Consider the following 18,049-nt stretch of genomic DNA (forward strand, 5'->3'; position numbering starts at 1 on the left):
ATCCAACACCAGGCTTCAACGAGGAGCAAGTTTAGTTCGAAATAACTTAAATAAATCAAAAAATGGTAAATGGATAATACTTGTATTGAGCTTTTCTGGTCTTCCTTCTTCAAAGCGCTTTAACACTGCATATCATTCACCCATTCACACTCATTCACACACTGATGGGCAGGGGTACCACCTGCCCATCAGGACCAACTGACATTCATACCCACATACTGCAGGCACAGCCTACGGGTTGGAGTTCAGTGTCTTGCCCAAAGAAAAACTAAAAAGTTGTGTGGCTCCTGTACTTGTTGGAAACAAAAAACGACTTAATACTATAATACGTGACAGAGTCACAGTGAAGTATTACTACTTTTACTTAAGTAGAGATCGGAGCACTTCTTCCATCACTTTGTGACTAGTTTATTGAAATATCAAAAAGGGTTTTTTTCATTCATGCACATATTTTCAGATACAGTTCATGTAGTGTAGTGCATGCAACACCATGTCCATCAGCTGGTACTGTCTGTCTGTGGCTTTCTGACCGTCTTTCTCTCCACAGTGACTTTAAGAAGCGGTCAGAGTTTTAATTTATCGTAAAGAGTCATTTAGTGTTGTAGTTTGTATAGGAGCCACACCGTAACCAAAATGATGTTTTGCAACGTGAGCTTTGTAGAGTAAAGTACAACTCCTATGATGTATTTCACATTATAAATCACACTACAGAGGTTATCATCTTGCCTTTCCTTCTTTTTTCCCACCTGAAACTGGAGCTGCTATGTCTCCTCTATTTTTCCTGCAATGAGTCACTCAGTGCCGATGACCGTCAGAACCCCCCACTGGGTTTTTTGTTGAGCTTTAAATCATTTCAAATTATATTCGGGGCTGTACTCAAAACATTTAGGGTTTAATCCCCAGCACATTGACCTAGTGAGGCCTACAGAAGAGCCTGTGCTGGGACACAGTGTTAAGTGTAGTGTCAGATGTTGCTCGATATTGCAGTGTTTGAGGTTTTTGTCCGCACGATTATTGATATGCTTCTGCAAACAGTATGTAACAAGAACAGCCATGGACACAGATTCCTTAACTCAAGCTGTCTTCCCTCACTTGTTTAACTCTGGTCGATAACAGAGTTGATACAGAAGGAATACATGAAAAGTGAAATCCAAGAGACAAGAGAACAATTGAAGGGAGACAAGTTCAGCAGATACATAAAGAAAGTGCTGAAGACAAAGTACAACCGGCACACACACAACGCAACAGTTGAGAGATTAGAAAAAAGATCGATGAGATGGAATTGGTGGTGGTGGGGTCTTGAAACCACAACTTGGCAGGATGGTGGAGCTTCTGGATTTTTAGCTGAAAACACAAGATGCAAGAGTAACTAACCATATTTATCATAGCAGAGTATTTTTACATACTTTAAAACATGTCTAAAGGGGAACTTATCAGAAGTAATAACAATGTTCCAATTATGTTTTTCTGACATACCACTGTCTATGATGTTGCATGATTGCATGTGAGCAGCACATTAAGCCATTAATAGCACTGAGGCCGGCAACAGAGAGAGACAACGGGGTAGAGACAGCTTCTCTGGCCTTATTTAGAGCTCACCAGAGTGGGTGATTGTTGGAGGAGACGAGGCTAAACAAGACGGGTTTGATACGTTTCATTTTGTTTCAGGTACAACTACTGTGTCTTGTAATGGAGTCTGATGGCTTTGAGGAGAGCTTATTAATTGTATGTTGTGTAAGTTTGTATAATTATTTTTTATTTTTATAAAAAAGGAATACAAAATAAATATTTTCTTCTTGTAATTGTAATGCAGTGAACTATTCGAAAAAAAAAAAAAAAAGTTGCAATAACCAACATTGCAGTCTGACAGATCAGTGTACAATAATATTTGATCCAAATTAAAGAAATAATAATAATAACAATAATAATACATTTTATTTATATTGCGCTTTTCAAAATACTCAAAGACACTTTACATTAAAATCATCATATATAAAAGCAATACACTAAAAACATGAAAATACGCAATAATAGTCACACACTAAAAGCAGTTTTGAACAGAATGTCACACTGGCAGGCTCAATAAGCTGCTCACTAGGAAATTAAAAATATCACTTACATAGATGTCATGTCATTGAGGGCGTGGTCCAGTTCCTCGCTGATGGCTTTGTACTTGAGTTTCTGTGCATAAAGCTCATCTGTATGTCCACACACCAATAAAAAGTGGGTTGTAAAGGAAATTGGAAAACACAAGTGAAGCTCAAATTAGTATTGTGATAAGATCTTTAGGGACCAGAAATATGGCAATGCAATAGAAAGAAACTGGTTAATCTGGTTAGAAACCGGGTTCAACCTCAGGACATTATTGGTCCACATCCATTGTGGAAATGGGGGAACAGAAAGTTAGGTAGACCCATAGAAATACAATAGGAATGGAATGTACCTGTTGTCTGTAGTCATTTGACGATACAAAAGAAAATGTCAATTGTTGTTAGTTGTTATGGTGACAACATACTTTAGTGGGGCCGAAAAGTGTTGTTGCAGTTCACCTGGAGGAGAGCAGACGCAGCTCTGAAGATGTACAGTTAGTTTTGTAGCTTGTCTGTCTACAGAGCAACGGGGAGTGAGACGGAGGGACCGTTTCGTTCATTTGATGGAGCAGGTAACGCATTAAAGCATGTGCAATTAGCAAGCGAGCTAACTAGCTAGCTGTCTTATCTGCTTCATTTTGTGCGTACATTTTTTTTCTACTGCTATTTACACTCATACATCTATCTATCAGCTGTCAACAAAATAATACTGTATTATCATTTACCTGAATTGATCTGATAACAAAATACAGTGGAAAGAGCTTATATTGATCACGTTGTTTTTTACTTTTCTCTGGATGAAAAACGACTACTGATGGGCAAAGCACCTGTGGTTGACGCCTTGTCAAGTAGATTGATAATGCTCCTTAAAAGTGAAAGTCTGCCGATCCTCAACTGGTGATACAGAGCCGGTTGAACCGAATTCCTGCTCAACTACCGGTAATCCGCCACTAGACTTCCCTGCAGATTTTCAGATGACTTTTACCTGACTGCTGACATCAGCGTTAACCAATGTAACATTAACAATAGACTGGGGTGACTTCATTCTTTAGAGCCCCATGGGGCAAACGGTAACGTTTACCAAGCGCTGATGCTGAAAGCAAACCTGTTAACGCGCAAGTGTTAACAGTTATTGTTAGCGAGCCAGTAAATTACATCCCACACTTTAATCACACATGATGTCGCACATTTTAATGTGCTTGCATGACTGGATAGTGCAAATTAAAAGTAACCTACATTATTTGTACAAAACTGACTCACTCGTGAACATGCACTTAGAGCACAGACTCAGATGTCACTGAGTTCGTGAAAGATGACTCCCATCACTGCATCACAGATCAGAGCTGTCAACACGTCCCACTCGTATCCAAAAGGTTTGGCTGTTATATTACGCTGTATTGGCGTTTCCTTTTTTGAAAAATTTTGGTTCGTGAATTTAAAGTCTATGTAAAGGGTGCCCTTAGTGTTGGTTGAAAGTGTATTCAATGTTGTACCTTCCAGATCATCAATGGTCTTCTCCAGCTTGGCCACAGATCTCTCAGCAAACTCAGCCCGGGTCTCAGCCTGAGATGACAAAGCACAAATCAGATAACGTCTGAGGTCAAAAAACTATAGTAAACCTAATATGCAAGGGTATGTCAACCTTTTGTGTCTTAACACATCTTACTGGAGTCTCTTAGGGTGTAGGATGGTTTTATATTCAGGAAAATATTGCTCATCATTGCTTCTAGCTCACCTCTTTCAGCTTGTCGGTCAAGATCTTGATCTCTTCCTCATACTTGTCCTCCTTTTGAGAGTACTGCAATGAGAAACAACATTATTAAGATGCTGATTTCCTCTTAAAAAAAGAAGAAATGACACACATTTACATTTAGTGTGGGGCGATTCTGAAAATCCCTGGATTACCAACACCATCATTTAAGAAATACTTATTTTTCACAATATCTGTGGAGGGCAGCGGGGGTTAGGGAAGGAAACATTCATGAATAGGACAAAAACTCTTAAAGGACACATTACTTTCTGCTGAAAAACTGAATGCTGGCACCAAACAGGAATAAAGGGCAAGGCCTCTTGTCTGTAATAGATGCACATAATGTAATGTATTTTGTGGGTAATAATTATACTCACACTTTTTCCACTGAGGCTACGCTACTTCCATTTTCAGCAACACCACAATAGTCCTAACATGCTCATATGCACTTTGAGTGAGTTATATATAGTTATATATATATATAGCTGCATTTTTCTGTGTCCATACTGGCCATGAAGGGATAAGCTTTTGATGCAACTACGCACAGCCCCCCGCCTATGTACAATTACATTACAAGTTCCAAAATGCAAATTGGGATCTTTCAATGTTACAGTCTTAGTACCACATTTGCATTAATTAGCAGTGAAGAGGACATTTTGACCCAAACTTCACTGAATAACAGCATTCAGGACTCACATAGACCTGAATGCAGAAGTAACTTTAGTCAAATACAGACGCTTGGTCAGTGGCACTCGGCTTCAAGCTATGTTCAAACTATGTCGGTCAAATATACACCGGCCTTTCTCCCAGGAGACCGCTGTTTGTGTCCCGGGTGAAACGAGAAGTCTACGTTGATTTATTTGTCACATAACGTCTGTATTTAAGTAACACCACTTATTTTAACCCAAGCCGTTGTTGGATACGTTGATCTTTTTAATGCAGCAACTAATTGATCAAAACTTAAACAGGAATTAAAATTCCAGTATATAATTGATACGGTACATGAACATGGAACTGAAATATCACGATACTCAATCCATCTATTTGAGTTGGTATTGCCTGATATCAGTATCAGTGCATCCCTACTGTAGTTAGGTCGTCCTCTAGCATCAGTTCTGGACATGTCAAGGACAGCTTGTCAGTTTCCACTCGTTACATGCATAGAGTCTTTAAAAACATAGAAGTTCAGCCTCAAAATACATAAATTAAGTTTGTTAAGTAACTGCTGTTAGTTCGGTACGTAAGTTACGTAACAAAAGTAAGTAAAATAACTAATTGCTGACTTGGTTCCACACAAACTGGGGGGCGACTGTAGCTTAGTGGTAGAGCGGGTTGTTGATCCCCGGCTCCTCTAGTCCAGGGGTTCTTAACCTTTTTGACCTCGGGGCCCAACTTTCAAGTACAAAGTGTCCCGGGGCCCACTCTGACTATATGCATCAAAAGTGTCAGACAACCTGCAGGTCATACAGAAACAGAGCAGTGGGCCTTTGGAGACAGTAAAAATTTAAGATTTTTGTCTGCATAAAATAAAAAAGTATCTTTCAGTATAAATAACTGCCGGTGGCTGTATCTGTGCATAATGGCTGCGACCGAGCGCACGATCGAGCATGAGAATAGCTCAGTTACGCAAACGTTGGTTGACGGCTTATGGAAGAGGAGGATAAGATTTGTACTATAAGTATTGGAGATAAACCTTAGCTGAATTTCAGGAGCAGGGCCACACCTCCACGGGGCCACTTCCGGCCACACCCTACAAATACCCACGACCACCATAGCTCAGCCTGCTACGCCTTTCGCACCAAACCGTAAGGCGGCTACACCTTCAGAAAAGAAGAAGGCTGCTACGTTGTTCGCACCAGACCGCAAGAACGCCCGCAGCACCGCAAAAACAACGAACAGGAAAGGAAAATAAACCCCTTACCTCGCCAGCATGGACCTGCTACTAACCGGGCCTCCCGATGACGACGAACCGTTTGCCTCCCCAGCCGCCACCCGCACAGCCCGGGGCCGCACTCCACCGAGGCAGGGCTTCCAGACGCCACCGATCGCCTCTGAGAGCGCCCCGGCGGCCCAACGCAGCCGAACCCGCCGACCGGCCACATCCATCGACCGGAATCCCTCCCTCCGGGCAATCCGCCAGTACGGGGGCCCAGACCGACCGTCATCTTCCAGCGAACCAAGTCCCACACCGGCACGCCTCCGCGGAAGTCCCCCCCCTTCCTCCTCCGCTCGCTCCGGACGCAGCGCTCGGGGGCAAACCTCCGACAGCCCGGCTTCCGGCGACTCCAGCATCCCAGCACGCCGCGCTCGAAGCCACCGGCACGGCGCTCGCGCCCTGACCGCATCTCCCAGCGGAACCGACCCGCCCAGGATCGCCGCCTGGACCGTAGCGCGCCGTTAACGGAGCTGCATGAGAGGGGGATCCCCCACAAGCGCCACGACAAAAAAAAAAAGCGACACTGCTCCAACTCCTCGCAGCCGCCATGACACCTCGCCACGCAGCGACGGACTTTCCAGCAACACACGGGCGCGCTGTCAGTGACGCAATCACGCACCACCAAGCCCCGCCCCGCCGGCCTCGACGTTCCAGGTTGCCAGGTTCACAGCGTCCCCCTCCACCACCACAAGGAAAGAGAGAAGAAAGGGAAAAGAGAGTCTACGCAACAAAGCACACCGTGCCAACTCCTCCAAACCTTCCCAAAGTCACGTCAGGCACCAGGTAAGTCCTGGCACCGGGTTGCCAGGTTCCCTCTCCTCCATCCCCCTCTTTAAGTCCGGGCACCGGGTTGCCAGGTTCCCTTTCCTCTGTCCCCTAATGCCGCTTTCCTACTACGCATACTCTGCCCACCAGGCGATTCCTGGCACTGGGCTGCCAGGTCTTCTGGCCCCGTCCCCCTCTTTAAGTCCTGGCACCGGGTTGCCAGGTTCCCTTTCCTCTGTCCCCTAATGCCGCTTTCCTACTTCGCATACTCTTCCCACCGGGTGGATTCCTGACACCGGGTTGCCAGGTCTTCTTGCCCCTGTCCCCCTCTTTTAGTCCTGGCACCGGGCTGCCAGGCTCCCTCTCCCCCCCCCCCCTCCCCTATCCCGCTTTTCCTACTACGCATACTCTTCCCACTAGGCAGATTCCAGGCACCGGGTTGCCAGGTCTTCTTGCCCCTGTCCCCCCCTAAGTCCTGGCACCGGGTTGCCAGGTTCCCTCTCCTCTGTCCCCCTCCCCTATTCCGCTTTTCCTACTAGGCAGATTCCTGGCACCGGGCTGCCAGGTCTTCTTGCCTTGTCTTCTGTCCCCCTCCCCCATTCTGCTTTTCCACCATGCAGATACCAAGCAACAACGAAACGCAGCAACGCAGCCACGGAGTGCAAAGACGCAGCCACTCAACGACTCAGCCATGCTACGCAACGCAGCAACGCCGGAATGGAACAGAGCGCAGCAACGCCGGAACGGAATGCAGCAACGGCAGAACGCAGCAGCGAATCGCAGCAACGCAACAACGCAGCAACGGACCGCAGCAACGCAGCCACGGAGTGCAATGACGCAGCCACGGAACAACTCAGCCATGCCACGTAACGCAGCAACGCCGGAATGGAGCGGAACGCAGCAACGCCGGAACAGAATGCAGCAACGGCAGAACGCAGCAGCCACGCATTGCAACGACGGAACACAGCAACGTAACGCAGCAACGTAACGCAGCAACGTAACGCAGCAACGTAACGCAGCAACGCAACGACGCAGCAAGCAACAATGGGATGCAGCAACACAGTGCAACGGACCGCAGCAACGTAACAACGCAGCAAGTAACGACTCAGCAATGCAGCAAGCAACAACGGATCACATCAAGCAACAACGGACCGCAGCAACGTAACAACGCAGCAAGTAACGACTCAGCAATGCAGCAAGCAACAACGGATCACATCAAGCAACAACGGAACGCAGCAACGGAACGACGCATGACGCACAGCCACGCAACGCAGCAGGCAACGAGACGCAGCAAGCACGGAACGCAAAGCAACAACGGAACGCAGGACGCCAGTGCCCCCGCCGCCTACTTCAGAAAACACAGCAAGTGACCATAACCGGGACATCTGGCACCGGGATGCCAGTGCCCCCACCCCGCCCACTTCCAGCGACGAACTCACACAATTGGCCAACAACGATGCCGCGCCCTCTGCCGTCTTTTGGGGGGTTTTCACGACTGACGACATTGCCGGAGACCAGCCTCGAAGAAAGAGAAGAGAAGAGCGGTCCCCATACTATATTTCAAATTCAACTCACACCTGAGCCCCTACGAACCCCTCATGCGCTAACTACAAACCAGGAAAACACAGCAAACCGCCCCCCACGAACCACTGTTCACCACAGAGACTGGCCGCATCGCCGACCGATCCTGGTTCCTCTTGCACTTCAGGGGAATCCTAACCATCTCCGGGATCAATCCCGGCTCCTTCCCTGGCCACTCCTCCCGCGTAGGAGCCGCCACCACCGCAGCGAGCAGAGGAGTCCCAGACCACCATCAAAGCCTGGGCCGCTGGCCCTCCCCCGCCTACCAACTCTATACTCGCCACAGCGCCACCGACATGCGCAACGGGCAGGCGGCACTGCTCCCGTAGGCAGGCTTTTGGGGGTCTGCAAGGCCCGGGAGCCACAGTGGACCCTCAAACTAGCCTTTCCCCAAACCGCTTCGCTCAGGCTACCCTCCACCAACCATCCCTAAAACTCTCCAGCCGGCCAAATCGCCGAGGTGGGGCCCTAAGCTAGTGAATTGGAGATAAACCTTAGCTGAATTTCAGGAGCAGGGCCACACCTCCACGGGGCCACTTCCGGCCACACCCTACAAATACCCACGGCCACCATAGCTCAGCCTGCTACGCCTTTCGCACCCCACCCTCCCGCCCCTCTTTAAAACCACTCCCGGAAGGCCTCCTGCCTCCACAGCCACTACTGTCCCACATGGACCGGGGGGGGGGGGTGTGCAAGGCCCGGGAGCCGCAGTGGACCCTCAAACTAGCCTTTCCCCAAACCGCTTCGCTCAGGCTACCCTCCACCAACCATCCCTAAAACTCTCCAGCCGGCCAAATCGCCGAGGTGGGGCCCTAAGCTAGTGAACTAGCATTTTCTGAAGGCAGTAGCTCCATGGTAACATCCGCTAGCACGTTGTCGGGTCTGTAATGTGTCTTTTTCCGTCGAAATGCTGCACAATACGACTTGCAGCGGTTATGGCGACTTTGGACAGTGTGTGTGTGTGGGCTACTTTTGTGGAGAAACCATAAGAAATTATTATGGCAAAACCCTTGTCAAATAAATGAGATGATAGAATGTGATGATCACAAAGACATTTATTATCATGTGTATGTAAACCTGCATCCACAACAAGAAGCCCAACAGACTTTCCCACGAGCGTTGGATGTTTCGTCGCTACGTGTCGCTTTATTTTTGAAGGCTCCAGTGCTTCGTTTGATAGCATTAGCCCACATTCCACACACTGAGCACTCGGCTCTGCCTCGTTGCCTCCGTTCACAAAGCCGTACTTAAGAAAGTCAGGGTTGTACCTGCGCACACATTTAGACTTTTGGGGGGGTATGGCACCACTGTCGTCTTCATTTTTTCTTTTTAATAACTTATCCATAACTTTCGCTACAGGCTAGCGGCTAGCTGAGTGTCTTCTTCTGCTTATTGCAGCTTGTTAAACAACTGACTGACGCATTACCGCCACCAGGTGGTGGGAAGCTACATTGTAACTGAGCGTCTCATGGATAACAGTAATATCTCTGGTGTCTTCAATTGATAACCTATGCGGTCCCGCGGCCCTCGCGGCCCACAGGTACAAAACTGAAAGTTTTTCGCGGCCCTCTAGGTGGCGCTCGCGGCCCAATCATCTATGGTTAAGAATCACTGCTCTAGTCCATGTCGATGTGTCCTTGGGTAAGACTTAACCCAAATTGCTCTTGTAGTCTGAGCCTTCGGTGTGTGAATGGGTATGAATGTTAGAGAGGCCTGATGGACAGGTGGTACCTTGCATGGTAGCTCCTGTCATCAGTGTACGAATGGGTGAATGATGACATGTAGTGTTAAAGCGCTTTGAGTGCTCGGAAAACTAGAAAAGCTCTATACAAGTTTACCATTTACCAAGTCCTGTCCTCCCTTTGTGGACTTTCTCATTCTTTATACTATGTCAGTTGTATTACCTATCTGATACTGTCAAGGATGATTTCATATTCAACTTTGTTGAAGCTAGTTTATCCCATACAGACGCTGAAGGATGCCTCGGCGAGTCGGTATCAGACGGTGACCAGCGCTAGTATTTGACGGGTTGGGAGTGAGACCGTGTTGGTCACAGCTAATCGTGTTGTCTTTTGCCATCTGTGCATCTTTTTATACTTTTTAGGGAGTATAATAGAAACAGCTCTGTTTGTGTATTTACACTCATTTTTCTTTCCTTTTCCTCGTCATTCGTATACGCAGAATAAATAAAGCAAGGCTTGAGTTATGCAGCCTGTCTCTACCTTCTCAGCCTGGGCCTCCAGAGACTTCAGGTTATTGGTGACGGTCTTCAGTTCCTCCTCCAACTCAGCACATTTACTTGATATGTTTTGATTTCAGGAAAGGAAGGAAGGAAAAAAGGAGGGAAAGAGGTGGTAGGAAGGACATCAGATTAGTTTGGAGAAACTGGTGAGAACTGCACATTTTAAAAAGAGTATTCAGGTCCTTCCCTAAGTAAAAGCAGTGTAAAAATCCTGTCTTTCCTCAGGCTCCTCAACTCATCCACAGAACTCCACCATTAAGAATTGTTTTGTTTTGTTTAATTTCTTCTTGTAAAAGGACAACATATTGCATTTCCTTTTGCAATAATGTTGTAGAATGACAATAAGTCAATATTGAACCTTAAAAGTCCTGCTTTCAATATATTACCAGAAAAAAAATACAGAAGCTAAATGCACTGTTGGTACTGCCAATGTACAGTGTGTAAGTGTTAAAAGTAGAATTGCCCCATCAGTTATTGGATCATTATCATGATAGCATGGTCATGTTATGGGTGGGGTGGAGCTTTTTTCTCTGTGGAATATCAGCTCAGCTACCAGTGAGTTGCTGAGTCAAACCAAACTGCCCACATGAGCAGAAGTTAGAGAATAGTAATTGGAGTGTGATCAACACACATTTTCCTTTGTAAGAGACTTTTGCTGAGGGGCTCAACTTTGTAACTCAGTTGGTAATGTTTCATTCCTGACCAACACATACTAAGTCACATGTGGTGTGGATACTCACGCCTCAGCCAGCTCTGCCCTCTCCTCGGTTCGCTCCAGCTCTCCTTCTACAATCACCAGCTTACGAGCCACCTGGAGAAAAGCATTAGAAATCCATATGTATTTATAGGGCCACTATGGGTATGGGTATCGGTATGCTGCTGTAATCCTGTACATTTCCCTGCTGCGAGACTAATATAGGATTATCTTATCTTATTCATCAAAAGTCACCAGTAACAGTGTGTGTTTTGTGGACTGGTCAGTTCGAGTGCTGATCTCAGTGTCACTAAATTCTGTTGTTGGGTATTGTGAAGCGAACACACCATTGTCAATACTGCAGTGGCAGGCCTACATGAGGAAAAAGCTCCTTTGAGATGTGTGTGAAGAAGCTGCATCATAAGAGCCTCGTCACCAACTCACCTCCTCATACTTGCGGTCAGCCTCCTCTGCAATGTGCTTGGCCTCCTTCAGCTGAATCTCCTGAAGCTCCATCTTCTCTTCATCCTTCTGAGCCCTGTTCTCAATCACCTTCATACCTCTGCACACACAGACATTACTTATTTCGTACCTCACAAATATTGAAGTGTTTTCCATTTTATTCCATTATATTTTATAAAAAGGTAAATTACTAACCAGAAACTACTGGTTAAGAGTCTGTTGTTTCATAAAAGTCAACAAAAAAAACACATCAACACAATAAATGCTTGCTGTTTATTGCTCATATTTCTAACCAGCTTTTTTGTGTTCGTGTTGTTCTCATCTATCACAAGGTGGAAAAGGCACGTTTTACTTGTCCTCTCACAGTGTCCATGTCCCTCTTTGGCGATTAGCTGGTCAGTGGGGCACACACACATACTCACATGCACTAACGTGCATTAAAAGGCATGTGGCCGCCCGGCTATGTGAACAAAGAGAGGAGGAGCTCTGATAACAACACAGAGAGAGAGAGCGAGAGGGAGAGAGAGAGAGAGAGAGAGAGAGACTTCATTTTCTGCTCAGGGAGACATTACAGCTCTAGATACATAGTTGTTGGATGAGATATTAATGATCTGTATATTGCATAGAGATCCTTTAAAGAGTAACGATACACACCCCGATAATCATATTTTGGTTGTTTTAATCTTACTCTGCTGCAGTGCTGTGCAGGTGTACTCCAGGACCCTGTGACATCATTGTTGTTGGTTAAAAGTGCAACAGAGGATGTTTCTGTGGGGAAACACTGCTCCACTTCTAGTGCACTATCCCAGCATGGATTTGAACTGGCCCTAGTTGTGAACCATGATGGCAATGTGATCTACGTATCTGTCTTATCTAATAACACTGATCATAATGACTCATTCATAGCAGGAAATCACCTCTCGCTCTCATCAGCAGACTTCTCTGCATCCTCCAACTTCTGCAGAGCCGTTGCCAGTCTCTCCTGAGCTCGGTCCAACTCCTCCTCCACCAGCTGGATACGTCTGTTCAGGGAAGCCACTTCTGCTTCCGCCTGAGCACAAAAAAACAATGACAATGAGTGAAAAGTGTTTTCTTCCATGGTGTAGACACACTGTAGCTTATAGAAAACATGTTCCTTGCTAAGAAGCTAGTATGACCCTTACATCATGGTTCATCATCTGTGACAAAGTCTGTTAGCTGTATTGTCCTATGTTAACTCTTGCTGTAATGCTTTATAATACAGCCCGCACATTAAAATGCTGGATAACACCGATATTCTGCTAAACTTACAAACTGTATATATTCATAAAAAATTCTAAACATAGTTGGAAAAATGAAATGTAACTCTAACAAACACAACTCTTTTTTCTGAGCGACCCAACAGGTAGATCGGCCCATTGCTTCTTTCTTTAACTGAACACTGAGCTGGTGATGATGATGGAGGCGTGTGACATGCTTTATGTGAACGTGAGCGCTCAGCCTGCCGAGTAGAGCAGAGAGTCATCTTCAGGGTTTGACAAATTTTAGCATAATAATTGACGAGAACACATTAAGAATTGCATTGATTGCTCAGACAGGGGCCATCATCATTAGATGTGCTGCTTTGAAAAACGATGGTGGCAGCAACTTGACCATTGGGCTTAAGGTTTAAAGGTACAATATATAAGATTGGGGCATTTGTAATGCCCCTCAAAGGCTCTCAAAATTTCAACGGCCGGCTGACGGAGGTTATCAACCGGTAGCCTCTACCTCGGGCAGCGTGAACATGGTCTCATGTGGTCTCATCTGGACCAAAATGCTGAAGTCAACCCCTCTTTGCGCTTGATCTTTTTGAAAAAGGGAAAGTCCAGTCATCATATGGGATGAGGACTTGAGTGTTTTTAGTGCTTTTAGTTGATTAACTAGAATTTGATGAATTAGAATTTGGAGAATTTAGAGCTTGCTACTCCTGGAACCACACCCGTACCCTGGTATGTTGTTCCAGCCAGGCATTCTTAGAACAGCGGCCTTTGCTGACAGCTGTGCTTTCTATATGTAAACTTTGAAATACATTTTTCAGTAATGACTTTGAAACTGAAAAGAGGCAGAAGACTAAAGGCTGGAATGTTTTCTTTCCTTCCTTCTATGATCGTAGATCAAAATGCTGCCAGTTAGCAGGAACCACACTCATACATATAAAAGTCCATTGTTCATGTGCTGTAATAGCTAATGTACAAAATTGTAATCTTTTATTTTTGTTTGCATATTCATTCTCTTCAAAAGGAAAGGGACTAAATAAATACTGTGACCCGGGAGGAATGGATGATGCACTCAACATGGACTTGGACCATTGTTAAGCCTGCAGTCAAGGTTGAGCGACTGACATCATGGCCAAAATAGGGCTCTGAAATCCCCCCGACAGCTGTGAGGAGTCCACGCAGAGCATGATGAGAATGGAATGCAAGGGAGAAGCTGGGAATCAGCCAGCCCTGGTTTACACTGGCAGCATCACAGCTTTCATCAGACTCAGTTCCAGGCTCACATTGTATGTCACTATGAGAAGCAATGTACATAAAGCATTTCTGTACATAATGTACAACCTATTATTTACGACAGTCCCTCTTCCTCAGGTAGAAATGTGGTGCAGAAGAGTATGTTTTGTTCTTTGAAATAAGGATAGACAAACTGCGAATTAATGACAACAAGTGTGTATTGCACTTTTGGAATTGTATTACTCACATCAGCAGCCTTCTTGTCGGCCACCTCAAGCTTCTCTTGAGCATCCTTCAGGGCCTCCGAGTATTTATCAAGCTCATCCTCCGTCCCCTTCAGCTTCTTTTGCATTTGCAGAAGTTCGTCTTCATGCTGATGGCATGGGAGATCAAACAGAGTTAGCAGTGTGTTCATCAGATCATTTGTTGTCATGCTTAATACATTGATTGTAATGCCCTGGAAGTGAATAGCTTCTATGCATTCCAGTTAAAGGTATGGCAACATGTCTTCAACATGCCAATATGAACATTGAAGAGCTTCCTCATTTCCTACTGGCCATCAAAAGATCCCTTCTTGGCATTGCTTATCAAGAAAAATCCACATGTTCTGTGTGAAAAAAGGACTAAAAAGCCTGCAACCTTGGAAGCTATCCCATCGCTTTGGCTAACTCCAACTGCAAGAAGTTTTGCTTCTTGTGTGTTTGCGTAGTCTGTCCTCTTTCCAGGTCTTGCAGCTTAGGCTGTTTGCTACCTGCAAGCTGCTTGACATCCATTTTCTTTCAAACTTTCATCAGAGCATATTATTCTGTTGGTTATTCTGTACACACAACATATATTGCATGTGTGTCTGTCCTGGAAGAGGGATTCCTCTTTAGTTACTCCTCCTGAGGTTTTTAGTTTTCTTCCATTTTTTGGGAGTTTTTCCTGGTCTGATTTGAGGCAGAGGGTGTTGTATGCTGTACAGATTGTAAAGTCCTGTGAGGCAAATTTGTGATTTGTGGTATTGGGCTGTGTAAAAATAACTGACTTCACTGAATATTTACTTTGGAATGCATTTTTACTCTGAATGAGGACTGTGGATTTTGTTCTCGATCACATTAAGAAATATCTTAATGACCAGTTCAAACAGCAGGAATGATTACAGCAAGCAGAACCTGTTTCAATATGGGTATCCGACTGTTGTTTAAATACAGACTTTAATACAGTATAAATTGAATTCTGAGCTTCCTTGCACTCAGATACCAACACATATCTTGATGAAGCATAAGGCCAGAGTGTGCTTCATAATGTACTTAAACTAATTGAAGCGGCAGTAGCTCAGTCCACACGGAGGGAGACTGGACCGGTAGTTGGAGAGGTTCACCTCCACATCCGAGGTGCCCTTGAGCAAGGCACCGAACCCCCAAACTGCTCCCCGCATTTAACCTATCCTGGGAAAATATCTTTTCACTCACCTTTTAAAAGTGCGTGGAGACCTTTTTTTCCTTTTTAAAATGACATTCAATTGTTGTCATGTACAGTATATTGTGTATTGGATTAAATCCAAAGTGTCAAAAATGAGAAATGCAGGCGCGTGCTGTGCGGTGTACAATATCACGTGTGACATTAAAAGTTGATTAAGATTAAAAGATAGTGAAGCATGTCTCAACTGAAGTGGAATTCATTTGCATAAACAAAGTACAGTATTTGTGCGCGTAATATTTACGCAATTTACTATTGCGTACACCAGAATAATATATAATATATATATATATATATATATATATGTATTGACACTTGTCTGTATTAATGTAGAAGTACAATACAAATATAACGTAAACTAACGACTGGGCGGAGAGCTGCCAGTTTATGGCAAGACCCAGTGTTTGCGGATGCTGTATGACTTTTACAGAGTGGAAATACACCTGAGCGGCACACTGGTGCGAGCGGGCAATGAGGCACCCATAAACGTGGTCCCAAAGAGACGGCGGAGTAGTTTTCCGGGGTCGGAACAAAGTCTCACCATTGACTCCCCATTGGCATCAGGGAGGACTCTCCACATCTTCCGTCACAGACTGAAAAGTCATCTGTTCAGACTGCACCGTGGCCCATAAAATTACAATACAAAAAAACTCTTATTGTTTCTAAATGTAGCGCTTGAAGTAGTTCAGCAGTTTTTATGATTTCTTGGGGTTGAATGTTCTTTTTGTAAGTCGCTTTTGATAAACGCTTGAGCTAAAGAGTTATCCAATTTGGAAAGTTTGGAAAGTTCAGGTTTGTTTTAAGTGTTAAAACCCAAACATGCTTAGTGACAATTAGCTCATCATTTAAAAAAAAAAGAAATAGCTCACTTTCTTAGATTAATAATAAAAATGTGATGCTTTATTATGAGAACGTGCTAGTTGTTTTTGAATCATTAAAAGTTCAATTTTCATGTTGACGAGTTACCTAAACCTATGCATTATAAAATATAACAAATTATGGTTTGAGATGCTGTGCACAAACAAATAAAAATAAACTCGAACTAAACTACTAAACTAAAATACTCTGACTCTTAGAAGCCAGAGTATGGACTATAGTTTGACATGAAAATGGGAATTCGACATCAAAGTTTAATAAAAAATAATAAGAATAATTAACTGCAGAATTCACTTCGATGAGAATTGTTCATGGAATTAAAGCTGCTGATTAATAAAGTTTAGTCCGGTTTCATTTTCACAGGGGAAAACGACTTGTAGAAAACATCACTTGTAGTCTGACCATATTCACTGGTCATCTCTAAATGTTTAACAGTGAAGAAAGCAAACAGCGTAAGCGTGTGCAGCGCAATGTAGAACAAAATGACCAGTACAAATTCAGGAACATAAAATGAGATCTGTGTCTATGAATAGATTACCCCAGTTGCATGCTGGGAGGGTTCCCAACACATCTACCTCATGTAACTGCAATTACATGATCAGCAGTGAGTTAATCATGCTACTCATGCTTTCAACTCTACTCATTTTAACGTTATTTCAAATAAGAGCACACAGTTATAGAAGATTACTTCATCCGGGATTAAAAAAAAATAAAAAATCCTCAAACAGTGTTTAGCCTGATAACCTGATTTAGGACATGGGTTGGGCTGGTTCCCAATTTTTCTTAGTCTGACTGGATCCCATTCTATCGCTTCTGTGTGTTTATTACCCACCTGCTTGCTTCTGTCTTCGGCTGCTTTCTTGTCTGCTTCAGCTTGTTCAGCCTGGTCCAGTGCATTCTCCTTGTCTAACTTTAGCATGAGCATCTTCTTTTTGATGGCCTCCATTTTGGCTGAGGTTTAGCTAATGGGTTTTTGCAACCGTGTACAGATAGGAAGACAAACGGACAACCTGAGAGCCTGGTAGAGACACTAAACTCTGACAAAGATAGAGGGAGGGCATTTATATGACAGAGGAGGAGACACTCCCACTACTAAGCCCCTCAACCCACGCACATGACTGCACCCTCCTCTATCTTCCACAATCACCTCTCAAATGAGAAGCAAACCTGCACACTAACAACATGTGTTTGCATGTATGTTTTCATGCTTGGAAACTGAAATAGATTAGCATTCCACAATAAGATGCACTGTAAGTCTGGCCTGTTCCTTGTGATGTGGCTTCTAAAGTGAAGAGAACATTGGAAAGAATAGAAAGATAACTTTCATTTCCCTGCATGGGATCAAAATAGTTTATCCATTATGAAATAGGCTGAGCTACAAGACATGAGAAAGCAAAATAATTTTGTCTTTTTCTGTCTGACACAGTGCTCAAATTACAGACCAGTTATAGGTCGGATGTTAGTCATCGGAACAAAATGACCAGTCAGTTGTGGGTTTGTGATTGACTTTAGTCTATGTGTTATCTTTCAAATGTTCCAGGGTCTTTTGATTCTTCTTCTTCTACTCTTTTTCTTCAGAATACTCCTGTCATCACTGACGTCCTGCCGTTGTTGAATTAGAAGCTATGGACAAAGAAAATGTTGTAGCCGTAGGTGGGCACCCAGAGCTCTACGATACCTGATATCAATAGACACCGGACAAAAGTATGTGTATAAATGTA

General features: G+C 44.4%; 1 protein-coding gene across 1 annotated transcript; it reads right to left on the reverse strand.

The window, feature by feature from the left end:
* Nucleotides 1–392: 392 nt before the first annotated feature.
* tpm3 (tropomyosin 3) lies at nucleotides 393–17,354 on the reverse strand. The gene is made up of 10 exons (XM_079288403.1): nucleotides 17,161–17,354; nucleotides 14,239–14,364; nucleotides 12,438–12,571; nucleotides 11,503–11,620; nucleotides 11,105–11,175; nucleotides 10,345–10,420; nucleotides 3,826–3,888; nucleotides 3,584–3,653; nucleotides 2,120–2,198; nucleotides 393–1,344 (listed from the first exon to the last, which is right to left on the reverse strand). Exons 1-10 carry the CDS (start codon nucleotides 17,272–17,274, stop codon nucleotides 1,341–1,343), a joined length of 855 nt encoding a protein of 284 aa, XP_079144529.1. The 5' UTR covers nucleotides 17,275–17,354; the 3' UTR covers nucleotides 393–1,340.
* Between the last annotated feature and the right edge of the window lie 695 nt (nucleotides 17,355–18,049).

Source organism: Melanostigma gelatinosum (assembly GCF_949748355.1).
Source record: "Melanostigma gelatinosum genome assembly, chromosome: 17".
Lineage (NCBI taxonomy): Eukaryota > Metazoa > Chordata > Actinopteri > Perciformes > Zoarcidae > Melanostigma > Melanostigma gelatinosum.

Coding starts and splice junctions, on each gene's coding strand:
- tpm3 (XM_079288403.1), bottom strand. CDS start 17,274: ATGGAGGCCATCAAAAAGAAGATGCTCATGCTAAAGTTAGACAAGGAG. Junction 11,176..11,502: donor CTGACCGCAAGTATGAGGAG/GTGAGTTGGTGA, acceptor GCTTTTCTCCAG/GTGGCTCGTAAGCTGGTGAT. Junction 3,889..10,344: donor TGGAGGCCCAGGCTGAGAAG/GTAGAGACAGGC, acceptor TTCTCATTGCAG/TACTCTCAAAAGGAGGACAA.